The sequence below is a fragment of the Hydra viridissima genome, unplaced genomic scaffold (assembly GCF_058129835.1).
Source record: "Hydra viridissima isolate aposymbiotic clone 2 unplaced genomic scaffold, HvirCarnegie_v1 scaffold_1, whole genome shotgun sequence".
Taxonomy (NCBI): Eukaryota; Metazoa; Cnidaria; class Hydrozoa; order Anthoathecata; family Hydridae; genus Hydra; species Hydra viridissima.
In genome coordinates this window covers 10,470,564-10,486,075 of record NW_028324300.1, presented here as the reverse complement: position 1 = coordinate 10,486,075, position 15,512 = coordinate 10,470,564, and the positions used below count along the sequence as shown (strand labels likewise).

Sequence of the window (15,512 nt, the reverse complement as noted above, 5' to 3'; positions counted from 1 at the left end):
AGAATTAGCAGAAATAATAGCTAATACAGCTTCAGCAGCAGGTAAAACTAAAGGGATAACTTATAAATCTTCCCCTCAGAAGTTTTGACATGCATTAAACGTGAAATTGCAATTCTCGAAAGCACTGGAAACAGGCCAAGTTCTTTAGAAAAGATTTATAATGCCATGCTAAGTCTTCCCCCGTCTTCTATAGAAGCAGAAAGAAGTTTTAGTGCAGCTGGTTTATTTGTTACTAATTTAAGAACTAGCTTAAACGATGATACTGTTGATAATTTATGTTTTTTAAGATCATATCTGATTAAAAGAGAAATAAAATCATAAAAAATATAAATTACTTTTTAATAAGTTATAAACACATTTTTTCTAAAATTAATCAAAAATTAATAGATTAATTTTTCGAAATTTAATCGTTAATCGATTAATGTAAAATACCGATTAATCTACCAGCCCTAATCTGCAGCAATCTTGTAAAAAATGTATCTGCAGCAATCTTTCCAAAGTGATCTATTAGAGCGACATTTTTCGACAAGTATAGTCAAAAATATCCAACCCAAAAGTGACGACAAGTTTCTAGTTGGATTACGTGAATTAAATCTGAGAATATTTTACAAATGAGATCATTATTAAAAAAGAACTTTGACTTCTGGAAACTGGATTTAAAACCTTTTCATTCAGATGTGAACCTAATTTCAATTTCAGAACTTTTTAACAATGATATTCAGGAATGTCAGTTAGATGAGGACAGTAGTGAGCTTGCTATTTTTATTGCTGTATATATATGCAAAAAGTTATTAAAAAAATTGAAATGTGAATTATGTACTTTTTTGTTAAAATATGATGTCAGTGACATAAATACAGATTATTTTGACCTACTGTCCAAAGGAGATATTTTAACTCCCTCGAAATTAACCGCAAGTAATGTTATTAGTTGCTTTGCTTTGCTTGATGCAGTGAAACAAGGTCTACTTACGTTGGAAATTCTTGACATTAAAAAGGTCAGCGAAAGTATTTTATATGAATATAATTTGAACCAAAACTTTTTTTAAGATAATTTTTTCAAATGGGGGCCTTCTCTTATCATTCGAATAGTTAATAAATATTTTTTATAACAATGAACAAAAGATTCTAAGTGGCAGTAAACACAAAGTTGCTGTATTATCTTTCAAAAGCAGACAAAGAGAAAAAAGAAAAAAAAAGAAATGTGTCTGCATTTACACGAATAAATTGTTTTAGCGATAAATTTGTCTATATTTTCAATGTCGTAAATATCTCAACTCCAAATGCTATTTTTATAAAACGAATTTTTATAGATACACCTGTGCATTTGTTATATATTAAATGTTAAAAATTACTTATTTCAAATGAACTGTGAATTATAGTTTCACAGTTTTAATATTGGATAAAAATTTCAAAACACAGATGATTAACCTTAAAATTTTTGAATAAGGAAAATTTAACAGTTTAAACTTGAAAAATCTTAGGAAGCATTAAGTTTTACTATTAAAACTGCTTTAAGTTTTAAAACACAGGAACTTAAAATACTGAAATACTGGCCTTCTAATTTGCGGCCTATTTATGCAAAAAATCCGGCCGTGTATAAAGTAGACTGAACCTTATAAGTATGCTATAAATAAATAATTGCTGATAAGAGAATCATCAACATTTTATCCGCAGCCCGAGTCTTTTTCCATCGTTTTGTACTACTGATTATGACATACAGAATGAAACTTATTTGACATGTCAACATTTAATACCATGTAAACTTTTAACGTAAATATTTAAAGTTCAATTTCGTTTTAATATCCCTTGATAGTCATAATAGAAGATGAGGGCCGTAAAAATAGATGTGGGCTGGGCAATTAGAAGAGTGTATATAAAAAAAGCAAAAATATGAAGCAAATTTAAACTTTGACTCAAAACTATCAAAAATAAAAATATGTAAATAAATCTACTTTTCCTCGCTCATTGATTTGGACTTCGTACGAGAAACCTAAATTTTAAAACTGAACTAATTTAAAATTGTATACATAAAATAAGTTGCGCACATCAATATCTAAATTAACTGAAAGTCTCTAACAAAAAGAAATTAATAAAAACCTGGAATTTGCTGACTTCAGATTTTAACGTGGAGACTTTCGTTCGTTCCTGTTCCAGAGCAACATGCATTTCTTTTAACTAAACAACAACAAAAACGTTTTACTTGTGCAATTTTCTTTTTTTCTGTTTTTGAGCACTCTGTTCTTTTTTTTTGCCTTCAGTTCCCATTTTGTGCTCAATTTGTCTAAAAAATTAGTTTCTGCTCAACCTCTTGACACTTTTCAATATTTCCGACTTTTTTATGATTGTTAGTTTCTCTATAGTAGGAACTTGATCTTTTTCCCAGATACTTAACAGCTTTTGTAAGGCATCTATACAGATAGCATCTTTCTTGGGCACTATTTGTTTTGTGTCAATGAAAGTAGACACTTAGATTAACTGCTGTTGGGAGAATCAGATCTTCTGACTGTTCACTAAAACTGTAATTAACTAAATGAACTACAGTTTTAGATCCAATTAAAAATAATTTAGTATGCTATTTTTAACGTTTCTAGAATTTTTCAGAGTTTTTCAAAAACTACAGAACATAAAATCTTAAAGTTTCTAGAGATTTCCAGACCTTACAAGAACCATTTCTATGATTTTATTTAATTTATATGCACAAATATTTGAAATTATAGAAATTCTATGATTTTATTTAATTTATATGTACAAATATTTGAAATTATAGAAAGTTGATACCAATTTCATTTTATTTTTACGTCCTTGAGAAACTTGTTTTAAAAAAGAAATAAATTCTGAAAAAGTAAAGTTTATGTTGTCTAACAAAGACATTTTTGAATTTTTTTGATTTGTTACTATTTGGAAACAAGATTCTTATCCCATCCATCCATCCATCCATCCATCCATCCAATCCAATCCAATCCAATCCAATCCAATCCAATCCAATCCAATCCAATCCAATCCAATCCAACCCATCCAATCCAACCCATCCAATCCAATCCAATCCAATCCAATCCAATCCATCCATCCAATCCATCCAATCCATCCATCCAATCCATCCATTCATTCATACATACATACATACATACATACATACATACATACATACATACATACATACATACATACATACATACATACATACATACATACATACATACATAATACATACACAGTAGAATATCATAACTTATTTACCTGCTCCGAGAGTTCATTTTTTACAGTTGTCAATTGTTCAACCTGCATCAATATTTCAGATTTTTCTTTCACTAAATTAGATAATTAATTTTTAAGTTACGCCAAATACACTAATAAGTTGAATAACTGTTAGTTTTATTCCCCAGGGCAAATTTTTTAATGTTCAATTTGAGATATGTTAATACATACTTTAAAAGTTGATTATAACCTCTAGTAGAGTGGGAAATTATTTAAAATTAAAAAAAAAAAAAAAAAGTTTTAAACTTCTATTTAAAATATTCTTATCAGATTAAAAATCAAGTAAGTTTCATTTTATCAAGTAAGTTTCTTTCAATTTGCCTGACAAACAGAACTCTGCTTTTTGCTTTAACAAGATGGTAAAAGTTCTTCAAAACTTTCAAAGGTAAAAACTTCAAAAGGCTTTAAGAGGCATGCTGATGAATCTAACACTTAGATGTTTAGATACAGTGATTATAGTTTAACTTTGACTAAACATAAGCTTGAAAGTAATAGCTGTCCAAAATCTTTACATTCTGGATAGGAATAAAACTGAATTTTTGTGAAACTGAATAATTAAAATATTTAAAGTGAAAAAATTAAGTTAGGGCAAGTTATCTTTAAATTTTTTAAAGTAAAAGCATTAGAAATATAATTTTTCACTGTGTTGGTCTATTTATAAATAAAACACGATTCATTTTTTCATCTTCATTTATTTTAGGTTTTCATATTTGCAGTTTAACAAAAATGTTTTGCAATTTGTCATAAATTTACTACAGTTGATACAACTGACCTACAGTTGATAAGAGTTACAATCAATTCCACAATCCACAATACTTATGCTCTAACACAACATTGTAGCATAAAAATTGACAATTGTATTAGAGTACTTTTACAAGGTTTTGCTTATATAGAATAGAGATGAAAACTTTTGGTTTAAAGAAATTCTACTTGAAGCCTAAAACAAAAAGTAGTTTTTTTAGAAATTCTGAGCTGGACCAACCAGATTACAGTCATGACAACCTGCATATACTTTGTTTTTCAAAAAAATATACAGACAGGTTGTGGCATTTAAAAAATTTATTTAAAAAAATATATACTTTTTACATATAGAACATAAAAGAAGTGATAAATCATATATTGATATGTTAAGTAAAAACGTTTACAATTCTAAATGGTCACCTTTTGCAGTATTTTTTAAACTCTTTTTTACAAAAGTGCATGCTCTTTTCTTAAATGGCATCATAACTTCTGAAGAGCTTTTTTAAGCCGTCAAATACTTGAGTATGATACTTGTAAGACATTCCTCTCCAACATGAACCAAGTCCATAGGATTAATGTCAGGACTTGATGGAGGCAAATAAACATGACTAGAGACAGATGAAATTCACAGTAAAAAAAAAAAGAAAGAAAGCCACAAAAATCACAGCAACAAAATACCACATTCTTATTAAGAATTCTTAACAAGAATGTGGTAATTTGTTACTTTGCTTTTTGTGGTTTTCTTTCTTTCTTTCTTTTTTTTTCCTTGATTTTTGTTTTGTTTATTGACATACCAGTAAACTAAAAATGTGCTTCACTGGTGAACAAAATTTTATTTGAAAACAGAGGATCTTCTTCAAGACTTTCAAGAGCCCAAAACTGGAAAAAATAAGATTCAACCAAAATGTCTAAGAAATTTCAAAGTATTAAAAGATGACTGTTAACGTAGATAAATTCCCGAAGACTAAAAAACTTAAAAACAATAGCAACAGAATAAAGTATTAATCCTTCAGCAGTTAGCAACTATTATATTGTAGAGACTAATTCAATTGAAGTCCAAGACTGACTAGAATCATGTAAGGAAAGCTATTTTAATTGCCACAAATCTACTCACAAGCATTAAAGGACTATTGCTGCATTATTAAAAAATGTTTTAGAAAAGAGTACATCTTTTGTAAAAATGCAAACTTTATTTACAACCTGGCAAAGGTTAATGCAAAGTGGTTTATACAAAGGTATTTTTATTATGTTGATGGTTCCTTAAATGTATTTTTCATTCCCCTAGAGGTTTTTAGTGCCTAAAATCTTAACTAATTTGCATCATAATATCAGACCTGGGGAACATGATGGCCATTCTAACAATGAGTGAATAGAAAGTAACCAGATTAAAACAATATTAGAACAGAAAGTTTACTTTCTCCTTGTCCTAGAATAAAACATAGCTGTTTATTTCGTTTCTTCACTTCAGTCAATTCTTCCTAAAGAACAGAATAAAGACTTCTTAACAAAATTAGCACAATACTGTAAATGTATTTGAGTCTTAAAATCATTTTTTAAATTAAATCTCAGCTATTGCTTAGCTAAAAAATAGACAGCAATTGAGATTATGTTGATACTTAAAAATGTCATGAAAACTCAAAACATTCTATTTAACAGGAAATATAATAACGTAAATATAATTACTTTTAAGGTTTCTACAAGGTTGTGTAATCTAGCAATTTCTTCATCCTTCCTATGCAAATCATTCTGCAAAGAAGCAAAGCTGGCAGTATCTATTGTTGAATTTGTTACACTTGTGTTGTCCACCTAAAAACAAAATTGCATTTAAAATCTAGTAGTTTTGGAATTGATTTAAAAGAATGACCAGAAAAAAGTGCAAAACTTAACAAAAAATTGCATTCTCATGACTAGTCTGTGGCCAGACAATGAGACATTTATTCATATGACTGATCTACGGTCAAAAAGATTAAATAAGTACAACTATGCCCTAAAAATCAAATAACCTGGAGTATTTACAGGCTGTCAAAATAATGAAACTGAAACGATGATAGCATGATTTGCATCCAAAAAATCAGAAAGAGTTAACTGTAAGTAAAGTAACCTTAACATTGATAAAATCTCATTTATAAATTCTTCTAGGAAACACAAGACACAAGCCTTAAAAATTAACTTCTCTGTTTAGCATACAAAAACTCTGCAATAATAATAAAAATAATAGCAATTAATAATAATAGTAGTAGTAGTAGTAGTAGTAGTAGTAATAATAATGATGATAATAATAATAATAATAATAATAATAATAATAATAATAATAATAATAATAATAATAATAATAATAATAATAAAAATAATAATAATAATAATGATAATAATAATAACAACAATAGCAACTACAACAACAACACTAGGGGAGACTGGGGCTAGTTGGCTATAGTTTTAGTTTTTGTGCCCAGTGCATTTTTGGGTGAACTTCTTTGAAGATATCAAACTGCAGTTTAAATGAATATGTTTAGCAAGCATATTCAAGTGTCAAAGATTATATTAGCCCTGCACTAATTGTGCCAACTAACTCCAAAAGCTTTTTGCTCCCAAAATGGCTTATAAATCCCTAAAAATGTAAAATATTAAGAAACACAAAATGTGACTGGTTAGAGTGAGTAATAAAACACTTACATTTATTTGAGTTTACTTGTAGCTAATGCTATTTTAAAATTGAAAAAGTAATATAGTTACAAAAGATACAAAGTTAGTAAAAAAAACACAAAAATCACTATAACTTCTATACGCATGCGCTTGCAGCCCTGATACTACACTGAAAGATGAATTAGTTAAATAGGAAGGTTCCATGTGAATTTTGGAAATTTCTGGTGGAAAACTCTAAAGTTAAACGCAGCGCATCAACTTACCCTTGTAGTCAACTAGCCCCGGTCTCCCCTAACGCATAATAATAATAATAATAATAATAATAATAATAATAATAATAATAATAATAATAATAATAATAATAATAATAATAATAATAATAATAATAATAATAATAATTTTAACAATAATATTCAAAATACTAATAAAAACAACACTAATACATAATAACAATAATAATAACAATAGTAATTATAATAACAATAATACTACTAATAATAAGAATATCAATATTTGCAGGATAAGATGGGCATTTGTTTTTGTTTTTTGTCAAGAACTGTATTTTCTTGAAGTATTTTGAACTGTTAAAAATTTCTGTTATGAAACTAGTAAATTAAACAACTTTAAAATATTAACATGAAGTTTTAACAAAAACTTGCAATTTTTCTCACAGCATTTAAATATTTTTATCTGAATATAGTTACTTACCTTGGTAGATTTTTATTAAGTGGTGTTGAAAACAAAATAGCTTTATTACATCAGCGGGTTTGTTAAGATCGTTTTAACACATTTTAATGCAACTTTAACTTTAAATTTCATGGTTTTGAAGAAAATCTGCTTAATTTACATATCAATTATAAAACCAAAAGACTTGCACAATTTCACATTTAAAACTGATCATTCACATTCACAGGAAAGATAGTACAACTATTTATATATGAAATTACAATTTTATAATCAAATATCTAGCTCTTTATGTACAGAGATAAGAGCAACATTCCTAATTTAAATTCATTTCATTTTACTTGCATTTTGGTGATTGTAATATCTGTAACATCTGGTAAACTTTTTAAAAGAATAATATAACCTGTAACAACAAAGTGTAACTGCTACTTACAACATCTATTTTCAGAGAAATTAAGTTATATCTCAAAGAGAAACAAATTACTCTGAAAAGTTATTTACAATAGCTCTTCTCATCTCAATGGCAACTAAATTTTGTAACTAGTTTTGATACAATCAAAAACTCATTTAAAAAAAGTAGTTTCAACATGGAATTTTCTTTTCAGTTGGTGCAAATGGTTCTGTAAATGGTGGAAATTTTTGTTCAATCACATATTGCAAAAACATTTTAACAATTTTACTTTTTAGGTGGTCTTTGTGAGATTGAATTAGATTTTGCAAACCCCATGTGCAAGAAAATACCTTATACCTGAAGAAAAGTTATGTCCAAAATGTAAACAAAATATAGAAACACAGGACCAAGACAAAAAACTTTTAATGAAGTATTTGGACAGTCATTTGACACAACCAAAAACAATTTAAATTCCACCATAAGTCAATTTGATTAAATTTGTGATGAATATGCTAAGACATCAGTTTTAAGCCTGTGGTTATAACAAATCAAAATGACTTTCATAATGTAATGTGAAAACTCAACCCATTTTCATAGATATCCCACTACAGTCAGAATTTCTCAAGGACGAAAAAGCAAACTTTATATGATGAAAAATGAAGTCATAGTGCATTGCAATTTTAAGAAGACCTACCATTTTCTCATTTAAGATGAAGTACAACAATATCACTGAAAAATCAGCATACTTTTTTTTTCTGATGGTTGATTAGAATGTTTCCTCTCCCTACTCCAGCTCTCCCACAAAATAAACAAACTTGTGTATCATAAAAATTACTTTTCAGTTGACTACAACTAGCAAATGCAGATCGGATTTGAACAGGATTTGACATGTTTTGTTTTGCAAAGATCAATTTGATGAAAGTTTATTGAACAAAAGATGTACAGCAGTGGCCAAAAGTCTTTGAACAAAACATTTAACGACCAAAAAAAATTATTTTTGATAAAGTATAAATTTTGAAAGTTTGAGGTATATTTTTAAAGAGAATGTTGTTTAAAAAAATACTTACAACTTATTTATTTTTTTATTTATTTTACCGTCATCGTTTATTATTTTTAGTATAAAAATTTATCATAACATAAAATATGTTGTTCCAAGACTTTTGGCCACCACTGTATATCACTTCAGAATAATTGAATTGACTGCAGATGTGAGTAGTTGACTCTGAGTTGATTTTGAATTTTGAAAAAGAATCACTTATGAACATTGTTGGATTCCTTTATGTTTTATGCACATAAAACAATATTGTCATTTTAGAAATTGTTTGAGACACTATTAAAAAATAAAGAGACACAAAATAAATTCATAAAATACTCTATCCCATTACATTACTGGGTTAGTTAAGATGGCAGCTATTAGGTGCAACTAATAAAAATTAATTTTTGATGCTCAATCTGCTGCGTGTCAACATCACAGAAGATAAAACTTCTATACATGTTGCTAACAATTTAAGTTAGTTTTTATCTTTGTTCCCATAATTAAGAAAAGTTTTTTTATGGATTAATTTTTACCAATAGAAAATAGAGTCACCAAGAAACAAATTTTCTTTACAAACATAAAACATCTAAACAGTAACAAAGAAAATTTCAAGGCAACTTAGACTTAAACAAATTTCCCTTAGACAGCGTATCTTACCATATTCATAACCTCAATGAAGATGTATTTTGATTTACTAAAGTTAGTGCAACCAATGTTGTTTCTAAAAAAAATCCTAAAAAAAGTTTGGCAAAAAAATTATTCATAAAAGAAAATAAAATGCGAAGAACTGAATGGATATTCAATTTTTCGCAAGCATGAAAAAAGTGATAACTTTTTGCAAAGGTTATTCATTTAAAAACTCACTTTTTCTTCTTTATGTAATTCAGATAAAACATGAGCAAGATCTTTTGTATCATTTGAGTGAACTGTTTTTTTCTTCTTCTTTTTATCTTTTTTACTTATATTGATAGATGTATTAGAAGCTTGATCAGGAAGAACAGGATCACACTAAAACAAAACTTAAAAACAATGTTATACTTATACAGAATTCAAATATCTAAGATGACCTCATATATCAAAACATGAGAATTCCATGCGTATTTTAAAGCAATCAAAGATAACTAAGTGAAAAAAACAACATACTTCAAAGTAGTTAGGATCTACTTCTTCTGGACAGTATCCTAAAAAAATTTGTAATCCTTAAAGATAAAAAGTAAGTACTGTTGAACATATCAACCAATTTATATACTATGATCAAACATAGTATATAAACTGAACTAGTAAACTAGTAAAACCAATTGAACTGATTAGCTAGGATATATTTTGCCAGTACAGTTTAATTGAGACAAATTCTGATGATTAAAACTTCATACATAAGTTCTGATTATCATAATTTGTAGCCTCAATCAAACTGTACTATTAAAAGCTCCTGTAGAAACTCTTTTTTTCAAAAAGTAGTACTATAGTACAGCATCATTAGACTTTGATATCAGTTGAACTTCTTTAAACTTTGATGTTGGTTAAACCTAACAACAACTCATGTTGCAAGAAACAAAAATTGTTTTAATAATACAACTGCATCATTTAACAGTATAAGCTTGACTGATCACTAAATACAGTTACAATAGTAACAGATTGTAATACCAATAGTAATAAGAGCAGAGTATGATTGCTAAAGTAATCTCATCAAGTCAAGTACTTATACAAGTACATAAAATACTAAACATTTATATGACTTTTGTCAGTAATTAACACTAGTCTTATTATAATTCACTATAAACTACAGTTTTCTAAACTTTTGTTTAGAATTTCTCTGACAATGTGCCAACTGTCTTGGTCTTTTTTTTATAGCCTTCAGGGTGGCAGTTTTGGTCTTAAAAGTGATTATCTTTATTTTGGTTTTAGGGGGGATACAACTGTCTTTGACCTACTATTTTGGTCCCATCACTGGCTATAGACAGTTAAATGACACTGCAATAACAATACTATAAGTGCAATACAATTTTGACTAGCATATTTTAAACAGCATGTTTACATTATTTCATTTTGTTTTTAAAACTACAACCTTTAAATGCTATGAGAAAGTTGCAAATAACAAATTACAGTTTACAGTTTAAAAATTGGAAACTTGCCATTTAAGCTCTTTGAGGTAGTAGAAGGTGCTGATGGATTATTTGTAAGTGAAATGCTAGAGAACTCTTGAAGTGACATTGCATCTTTCTTTTTCTTTGTCTTAGTCGAGGTAGTCTAAAAATAGGAACATTTTAGTCTATACAAGTAGTGACTGCTGCCATTTATACACATAATATAACAATTGCTATAATTTTTCATGTATGATGTGTTATGAGCATGTAAAAATGCTTCAGCAGCTCCTGAAACTTTGATACTCAAATTTGTAACTTTTGTTGGTGGGGATCTTGCCAGTTCATCATCTTAACTGTCTTTCTGTTGATTATTAATTATCATAAATGACAAACATATTTTTTCATTTATGATAATTAATAGCCTAATTAATAGCCTGGAATTTTTAGGAAACAGTTTCATCTGACTTAGCAGAGAAAACTATCTTTACCTTAAAGATATCTGCACTTGAAGCATTAAGAAACACCTTATATAGACTGAGCAGGTATTTCAAAAGGAACATTACTTAATTTAAATAATTTGTGGTACTAACCACCTGAGCTTGTTGTCTTGATTTTATTATATAAATCAACAAAGATTGCTGATTGTAAATTGTGGGAGACCACAAAAAAAGTCCTCAGTCAGCCAAAAATAGAACACAGCTATGCAGCCTAATTAAACTTTAGTAAAAATGAAGCTTTTATTTTATTGTAACACTTTTTTTGTAATATTCTTTAAAAATGTTCAAGGTTTATTTAACTTTTTGAATTACTTAAACTTCTTAAAAATACAAACGGTCTGTTAACACATATAATTAAGATAATATGCAACTATGTGTATAGAGTGTACATAAGAACAGTTAAAAAAAAAACAAAAAAAAAACCTTTTTTTGTCATTTATGATACTTAATAGCCTAAATATTTGTAAATTTAACCATAAATTGAAAACCAAAATTTGAACAATATTTTACTTAAAAAATGTATAATTCAAAATTTCAATCTTTGAGTCTCTTTTACTCTAAATATATACAAAGATATTTTCACTAGTTGTTTAAATCAAATTTGGAATAGATTTGTTGGCTTTGTATAAATTCTTAGTCTATATAAAGTATAAATGTATATTTAAAAAATACAACATTACTACAATAACTTGTAAGGCAACAAATATTATTTAACATTTTGCTTATTTTTAATATTTTTGGAAAACTTATTTTAATACGTTAATATTAGAATAAGTGTAAATAATATTTAACATCAAATAGTACTTGACATTAAACAAAGTAAAGATAAAGTTAATAAAGTAACTACTTAAATACAAAATCATTTAAAAACTTTATTTGAAAGGAGCATGGTATATGCCTCTGTTGCTATAAATCAAAAAAACTCACCTTGACACTTTGCATTTCAGCTTCACTTAAGCGCAATGCTGCTTGTAGATCTTTCTGGAACTGATCAACAACAAACTATAACAATATATAAAAAATATCAATATGTATAAAAAACCAAGGAAGAACATATTCCCAAAAACTTGATTACTTGATATATAGAGAGAGCAAAAAAAAAGAATATCTATTTTAAAAAAATTATTATACCTCTTTATCTTTTTCCTTCCATTGCTCCCAATCAGGGTTGACATTATCACTAGATACAGCTACTGGTTTAGTTACTGCTACTTGCTGGGATAAAGGATGTTGCAACTTATGGATATTTTGAATTGCTTTAGCTGAGATAGGCTTAGTAAATGCTAGATTACGAATCTCAAATTTAAGAAAAAAAGAAAGAAACAATTTATTTAGATTTATGTTAAACTCATAAATTTATAACACATAAAGGTAATAAATGAAACAAGGTACAAATTCCAACTATCAAACTTTCAAGATAAATAAAACTAAGTAGTAGGAATCATTTTTGAATATGTAAATTTGAATTTGTTATAAAGTTAAATAGATTAGTAGCCCTCTTTTTTTTTTACAGCTTGCTATGGTGTACCTATTAATTGGCATATACTCATTCAATTTTTCACATGAACAACAGAAAGAGCCATTCATCAACAATTCAATAACCAAAAGACTATCAAACAATCACCAGCATATTTAATCACTGTGACATATACAAGTATCTGTAACACAGTTTTTAGTTGTTACAAAATACTTTGCAAAGTAAAGAATAACAAGGGTAGCAACTAAGGGAAGAGGATCACATCTGGACTCAAACAAACTATGTTAATTAATCTTTATAATAGTTGCAATAGAAAAGCTGAATCAGCTGTAAAAATTACCAATACGATTATTTAAGAAATGTGAAAACTGAGGCACTGACACTAGAAGGTTATACTACATCAGCAAAACACACCCACAAAGATAGAAGAGCAAAAAAATAAATACCAGCAACAAAAGTATTGCATTAATCTAGACTCCTTCAAGACATTCACAAAAAAGTAAAAGAAAAAAATAATAGATGCAAATATCCCACAACAGAAAAGTAAAAGTGCTACCACCAATAAAAACTGGATAAATAGTATGTATCCAAACAAAATGGAGATTTTAACAAACTTAAAAAAAGACTGCATAGTGAATAAATTGTTGATGGACACATTGTAGAAGTTAAAATTTTTACAATAAACATTGAACAAATCTACAAGATGAAGGGAAATAATTAGCAAGGCTTTGAATATTTGACAATATTAAAAAAGAGCAAACATATATGGAGTTAAACAAAAGGAAGTATTTAATGCCCTTAAACACCAGTGTTTAATTAAGTATGCACTTAAAAGACTAATAACAGTCTAGTGTTTTAATATAACATGTTAAGTTCAAATACTAAGGTCTAAAAGTTAATCTATTTATCATTATATATAAAAAAACACCCAAATATTGCTTAAAAAATCATTCAGAAAAAAATAAAGCAATATAAGTTTTCACTCCTCATTCAAAATTATTTATACTGGAATATTTACAAACAATCCCATATTAAATCACATTTGAAAACATTTTTGAATTTATTTATTTATTTTGTTAAAAAAAAATAATCAACTTTTATTAACTTAAAAGTTCCTTAAAAGTTCCACAGGAGTTTTAAAACACATTTTTGTCTAGTCAACTTTGAATATAGAATAGGTGTAATAGTTTCAGAATTTATTACTTTTATTTGATGATAAATATATTTATAACATAGCAAATAATGTGTAAATGAGTAAACAGCTTGAGTAAATAGAGTAAACAGCTTAAGCGTAGGAAATAAAAGTTTTTTTTGCAAAAACTAGTTCATTTTTTAAACAGATATATAAGTAATGGGTTATACATGTTACACTCTGCATACTTCGGATCACACTACAATACGAAATAAATTTTTATTAAAACTTAGGCATTAGGTTAGGTAGTACCTCATTTGTGTTTGCATGTTCAACAGCAGCTTTTTTTTTCTTTCTAGCTTTTTTCTTTGCATTTTTAGCAACAACTGGTGAGCTATTTTGATTTTCCTCTTTAGAACTCTCATCATTATCGTTTTCATCGTCATTTAAAATTGAAAATCTGTTCGCAGAGATGTGGACAGCATGCTTGGTTGATGAAGACATTTTTACACCTTAGTTCTCAAATTATGATGCTAACATTTTTGCCGCAATTACACTTAAATTTTAAAATCAACACATCGATTTTGACTGCCGTTAAATGATTGCCATAAAATGACTGTCAGGGAAAAGACTATCAGCAATGCGTGTCAACAAATCTAACTGCAGACAAAATATCTGCTGGCAAACTGAATGCCGCAAAATAATCAACAATCGTTTTGTTGTCCGTAGTTTTATCGACAGTAATTTTGGTTGACAGTCATGTTTTTGGCAATCGCTATTGTGGAAGTCAATTGACAATTGTTGTCACTGAATATCCGCAAGAATTTTTTAAGCTGGTTTTCCACATGAAATTGTAAAGAAAAATGTAATTTACAACGTTCTATATCTGTCTTGAAATAAACCGAGCTCTCAATAATTTACAAACATCGGCGGGTTTTGTTCAAACTAGGGTCGTGTAAATGATTTTAAAAAAGATTTAAAATTTTTTTGTAAATAAATGTCGACATTACTGGTGCATGCAGTTTAAAAGGTATTGACGATACATCCATCATGAAATCCAACATTAGTTTTAAATTATTTAACTAGCGTTAACGCACTGTTAACAGAAAGTAAAAGACAGCAGTTTATTATTATGTCTTTTACTTAGATTCGTGAAAAAAAAGGATTAGTTGTCCTTTAAAAGATTTTTTCAGTTCCATTCTTCAAAACGCTATTAGCAAATTTTCATTGAAAGTGCTCTTTACGTATTATTATTCCTATACTTTTAACAGTAATTTTTTACAGGAAAATCAATCAAAAACAACAAGCATTTTAATTTTTTAAAAAAGTTTCTAAGCTAAGTGTTTTGTGTTAATCAACCTTTAAAAAGATAGACTTTCGTGTTTTCTACTCCAGTAAATGTTTGGATTGTTTAACTCTTCTTTTTCATTCGTTTCTCACAAATGAAAATACCTGCAAGCTCCTAAAGATGCTACTGACGAATGAAAAGATTGAAATAAAGTTAGTAAAATTTATATACAAAACTTTAACTAAAGTTATAAAAGTTGCTTAGAATAACATTACATCTGACTG

The 15,512-nt window shown here is 27.7% G+C and overlaps 1 protein-coding gene across 2 annotated transcripts; it reads right to left on the bottom strand.

The window, feature by feature from the left end:
• Positions 1-1,891: 1,891 nt before the first annotated feature.
• Positions 1,892-14,851, bottom strand: LOC145187837 (G kinase-anchoring protein 1-like). 2 transcript variants are annotated; one of them, XR_016456296.1, is made up of 12 exons: positions 14,253-14,851; positions 12,463-12,627; positions 12,259-12,333; positions 10,883-10,997; positions 9,894-9,931; positions 9,615-9,758; positions 9,408-9,483; positions 5,680-5,802; positions 5,411-5,474; positions 3,238-3,308; positions 2,098-2,175; positions 1,892-1,990 (listed from the first exon to the last, which is right to left on the bottom strand). XR_016456296.1 is itself a non-coding variant. In XM_090099975.1 (11 exons), the coding sequence occupies exons 1-11, from the start codon at positions 14,442-14,444 to the stop codon at positions 1,949-1,951; spliced, it is 1,107 nt and encodes a 368-aa protein (XP_089956101.1). In that variant the 5' UTR covers positions 14,445-14,851; the 3' UTR covers positions 1,892-1,948. The 2 variants fall into 2 exon arrangements, 1 of the variants encoding a protein (XP_089956101.1); XM_090099975.1 differs by lacking the exon at positions 9,408-9,483.
• Positions 14,852-15,512: the final 661 nt, after the last annotated feature.